Here is a 5,425-nt window from a genome sequence, read left to right as displayed (position 1 = left end):
GGACATTCCGGCTGCAGCAGCACTCTCTCCAATGAGCATGGGTTCACCAGCTTTGCAGGAAGGCCCCCTCCTGGTTCACGATCCTGCCTTTATAATTCTGTTTATTCTCCTCCTGCCTTCTCTTACTCTTTTCAGTATCTAACCACTAGTGACTAATTTACTAGTGACTAATTCCTTACACAGACTCTGTCTGTGTAAGTATGCCCCTACTTGGTGGTCCTGAAACTAACTGAACTTCCTCCAAAATAACCATTGTTCAGACTGAATAAACAAGTGAAAAGAGATGGGAATAAAGTGGGAAATCTGACATGACCGAAGAAGTTATATATGAATATCTCAGGCTACGTGTATTAAAGAAAATGCACCATTAAGGAAAACGTGTAGGGCATCTGAATCTTTCAAAAACCTACTAGATGTTAAAAACATGTTTCATTTTGGAGAACATCTTCATACGTAGGTAAGAATAAACATGACACATGCATACACAATCACATACTCTAAATCACATGCTCTAAAACATAAAAAGAAACATTTTTATTTGGGGGTTTTCTTCGTTTAGTTTTATTTATTTATTTATTTTTTACTATATGGTGTATGTGTTTCTTATTGGAGAGAGATGGAGAGAAAAGAGAGAAAAAGGGAAAGTGAGAAATTATCCACACATACCCCGCGGGGGGATGGCCACACCACAATCCCTTCTTCTCCAGTCTCCTGTCAGGATTTTGGGTACACATACAACATGTGCCTGTCATGATTTTCAAGCCACTGGATTGGGGACTTGAACCATGGTCAGCCATGTGGGAGTCTAATGCCTTAACCACCATACCACCTGCTGATCTACTAAGAAAAAAAATCCAGGTGCATGATTTATTATTTAAATGTTGCCAACTGCAATTCCACTCAACTCAACTCAATGCAATTATATACAGTTGGGAGTGTGAGCACATTTCAATGTTTACTGTAATTTGTGGTAGAGACCCTGAAAATAAGAAAGTTTATCTCAGGCCTGTTAAAAATATTTCAATTTCTTGAGTTTAACTTCCAACCAGATGACAGTGTTCTGAATTCAATTCCAATATGAAGGAGCTAGTGTCAACTTGTTCAATGGCTAACGACTGGGCATGGACACCAGCAATGTGTGTTAGTGATTCCAAAGAGAGATGTGAGGGGGTTAGTCTAATCCACTATCGCTACGAGAAAAAAAGTGACTTTATATATTTTGCCAAAAATGTATGACCAGGGTTGTCTAAGACGCCCAAATATCAAATACGTCTTGCTAGAAATATGCATTTTTAAAATTTTGATATCTTAAGGTAAAATAATTCACTTTGCAAAATAAAAAACAAAAACGTAAATTCAACACAGCGCGTAACTGTGACTACTTACGCTCACACGAAAAGGTGCAGCGCACTGAACGCTTACTCACCTTGTGGGGTCCTACACACTGCTCCTTTCTGTTCTGGTTGGTAATCAAACACCAGCCGCCACCACAGCAGGGCCATCACTTACGTGCCACCCTGCTAGTTTCTCGATGCAATACTGACACCGCCCTACGCTCTCTGCTCAGTTCTCCTCTCCACGTGGCAGTCAGGGATTCGTCCTCACTAACACCTCACTAACATCTGGGGACACTGACTCAGATGAGCTGTGTTAAGACGAGGGGCATTTACTAAGGCGAGACTACCTCCACAGACAAGCGACGACATTGGGGACACAGTCTTGGGTGTCATCTTTTCAAGGTCCCGGACACTTAGACTGACGTCTAGGAAGAGATACGTTAATATTTCAGGGGCCGACCCATAGTGCGGGGGCAAAGAGGGCTGGATCCCATCTGGCCGACTGTGTGGTTCAAGCCCCGGACACAGCTGCTGGAAGAACACATCAGCCATGCTTATGTATGTGCTCCAAATCCCAAGAGAAGAGTGGAGGAGAAGGGATGTGGCATGGCCATCCCCCCTGCAGGGGTTGCTTTCTCTCCTTCTCTCTCTCTGCCTCTCTCCAGCAAGCACATGTGCTCTATAGCAAAACAAAACAAAGCTAATATTTCAGGTCAAAATATAAGATCATTCAAAGGAGAGGGTAGGGTTATGCTGAACAGTGGGACATGCCCTGTGGTTTTCAGACTGTGCCTAGGACCCAGAGTTGGAGGAAGGTGGGAAGGAGCACTTAAATGTTCATGTTCCAATCTGAAAGAACCTTAAAGATCTGACAGTGTTTGGTGCCTCCCCCCACCCCAAGGGGAGATCACCCTTTAACTCTATGGTGTCTCACATTTTTAGCCACCCAGGACACAAGGAAAGGACAGGAAGGTAAGAGAAGTGGCTCTGATGGAAGAAAACTAAGCTCTTCTTGCAATCAAAGTGGCATTCGTGCCCCATGCTAGAAGAGAGGCCCCAATGAATTGACTAATCCGCCCTGAGTGCCTGCAAACAGAAACCTTGATTTGTTTGTTCATCCAGGTGGAACACCTCCTCGCTCGTCACCTTTCCCCTGGGGTTATCAGAGAGAAGGGAAGAACCGGAGAGGGATGACATGATGGGGCTGACTGGGGAAGAAAAGGGACAAGGGCGTCACCTCTAATTTGCATTCCTGGGTCCTAAGAAAGACAGATCTCTGAAGAGCCACCAAGGCCCTCCGGCTGGAGGGCGCCTGTGGGGTGAATGAGATTATGAGCCACAAACTTGTCAGGGAGATTCCACGGGACAAGAGACAGCACAGCGGGGAATGCAAGGTCAGGCAGGCGTCAGATGGAAGCTCTGGCAGAATCTGACAAGGCATTAATGAATGAAAAATTATTTCCACAAAATTTTCTATTGCAAAGCTCTGTAGTTTGCAGCAAAACTGGAGGACTGCTTATTCAAATTCTTATGCTTCACCAATAATTTATCTTTGGTGATTCCAGACCACCAGTTTCTCACACACCAGACCCATCTCTCCCTCTTACTCATCTCATTTTAAGGAAGAAAGACTAAATTCGTTCCATAGAATCCAAGAATACCAACACACACTAGCTGCCTCTGCATGGATTCATGTCTGCTGCCGTGGGGTGTGTGTGCACACAGATCACATGAGAAGGAACCGCTTGCTTAGTGTCCATCAGAGGCCACGCTGACCGTGATCACATTCTGTAAGAAGTAACCCTCTGGGGCCAGCAGGTGGCATGGTGGCTAGGAGGACTGGACTCCCACATGGCCAACTGTGGTTCAAGTCCCAGACCCAGTGGCTTGCTTCCTCACTTTCCCTCTCTCTCTCTCTCACTCTGTCCCTCTCTGGTCAAATATATAAAAATAAATAAATAAATAAATAAATTAAATAATAAAGTTCAAAAATAAAATAATTCTTGGGACCAGCAGTTAGCATAATGGCTATGTCGCTAGACTCCCACGTAGTCTACTGTGGTTCGCATCCCAGACCCTGTGGCTTAAAACTCATGCCAAGTGTGTGTGCTTGCATGCCCAAGATCCCGAGAGGAGAATGGAGGAGAAGGGATTGCGGCGTGGCCATCCACCTGGGGGGTGATTTGTCACTTTCTGTCTCTCTGTCTCTGTCTGTCTGGCGAGCGCACGCACCCTATAGCATAAAACTCTCAAAAAAATAAATAAAATAAAATAATTCTTAAAGAAAAAGAAGCAACTCTATGAAATTGAACAGTTTTTACTTATGAAAGTCCAAGTTGATATTTTAGTCCTAGAAAACTGTTCTGAGTAATGTGACTATTTCTGCTTACAGCGGTTCTCCACACTGTATCGAGAGAGACGCGTTTTGAAATGTGACTATTTCTGCTTACAGCGGTTCTCAACACTGTATCAAGAGAGACGCATTTTTAAAAGAAGCTATAAGGGCTTATCTGAACACTCGAGCTGGCGCTCTGCACTGTACTGTGATCAGGTTAGTAGCCAGCCAGGCGGACGTGGGGGAGATATGCAATTCTATAACATTAAAAATACCTATCTATTATCAATTACCCCTCCCCCACTCTACGTAATGGAAATACCATTGCATGAAAGACTCACCATGTCTGTATCTGAGACAGGCCCAAAACTGGTCACATAGATGTTAGTGAAGACTTCAGTAATACTGTCTGGCATGAGAGAAAGAAATTGAGTGTTGACATTATGTCAGGAGAGACAGGGAGGAAGTATATATTGATATTATGATTAGAGTATTGCTTTTCACTTTCTTTCAACGTCTACAACCAATTATCAAAGCTACATTGCAGGGTCAGAAGCTGGCATGAAGATTAACGTGGCTGCATCCCACATGGCTGATTCCACAGTTTGAGTCCCAGACCTGACAACTTGAAAATCGCATCATGCGTGTGCATGCGTGCCCAAAATCCCAAGAGGAGGATAGAGGAGAAGGGAATGAGATGTGGCCATCCATCTTGGGGGGCAGTTTCTTGCTTCCTCTCTCTCTCTCTCTCTCTCTCTCTTTCTCTCTCTGTTTCTCTCTGGTGAGTGTACACACCCTTTAGCAAAAACCAAACCAAACCCAACAGGGATATCTTTATTATTTCACAGGGTCTCACAACCCTTGATGTGAAATGCTTCCAATTACATTCTTACATGGAAACCATACCTGATTAAGACATTCTTTGTGAGATTACACTGCTCACAATGAATAATTTCACAGACATCATCTTACGTCATCAATGTTATAATAAATTTACCACCGGTACTGAAAATAAAGTACAGTTATTGTTTAATATAGTCCTAACTTTGGCCATTCGACAAAATATTTCAGCGGTATTCCTAACTGTAGAGATTTAGTTTATAGATTGTAAATCAGTGTATTTTATCCAGGAAGCATATAAAACAGGTTAATCATTACAAATAAATATAATTCATGCTAATATAAACAGCTTTGTTATTCAGTAACATAAAAATAAATGTTAGGCCGTCGGGAAAGTCAGGACATAGTTTTCTGTTTTTCTATGATGACTTCCCCAGCGACCCAATGACTTGGATAAATCCCAATGGAGTACTTCCCAACAAAGTCGCCTTCCTGTGCACTCAAGAATAAATGAAATGCTAAGATGGCATTGAACTGGATTCTGAAATTATGTAACTTAGCTGTAACACGATTAGCCGGACTGTTCTATTACAGATGATTAAGATCTCTGATGTTCAATACAGCCAAGTGATAATGGAGAAAACGTTGAACGACAGGCTTTAAAACAAAACCCTTTCCACTTTCTTACACGGAAAAAAAGAAACGCATCATTAGTTTCTGCCCTCATGAACTGAATGCCTCATTTTCTGTCAAATTGAGAATTCCGCAGGAAGAATGTCATGAAGTATTTTTCACGTTCTAGTGGACGTCAATTCACCACCATCGGTGAGGGCAAACGGGGCAGCCCGCCGCATGGCAGAGGCCCTGCTCCCAGGGAGCCGCTCCCACCTGGCCGGCCAGAGGCACGGGCCGA

General features: G+C 43.3%; 1 protein-coding gene across 4 annotated transcripts in view; it reads right to left on the bottom strand.

Annotated features, from left to right (window-relative positions):
- The window catches only part of GABRA2 (gamma-aminobutyric acid type A receptor subunit alpha2), a 167,008-nt gene that overhangs the window by 92,517 nt on the left and 69,066 nt on the right, over positions 1-5,425 (bottom strand). For all 4 annotated transcript variants that reach the window (XR_336885.3, XM_027766798.1, XM_027766800.1 and 1 more), the window contains exon 3: positions 4,014-4,081. Coding sequence is in view for 3 of the 4 variants with exons in the window: in XM_027766798.1 (XP_027622599.1) it covers positions 4,014-4,081 (68 nt within the window). In the remaining variant the exon portion in view is untranslated. The remainder of the gene's footprint in view (positions 1-4,013; positions 4,082-5,425) is intronic.

This window comes from Tupaia chinensis, unplaced genomic scaffold (genome assembly GCF_000334495.1).
Source record: "Tupaia chinensis unplaced genomic scaffold, TupChi_1.0 Scaffold143697_1, whole genome shotgun sequence".
Taxonomy (NCBI): domain Eukaryota; kingdom Metazoa; phylum Chordata; class Mammalia; order Scandentia; family Tupaiidae; genus Tupaia; species Tupaia belangeri.
Note: the sequence above shows the minus strand (reverse complement) of the source record. Positions and strands in the feature narration are given on the sequence as shown.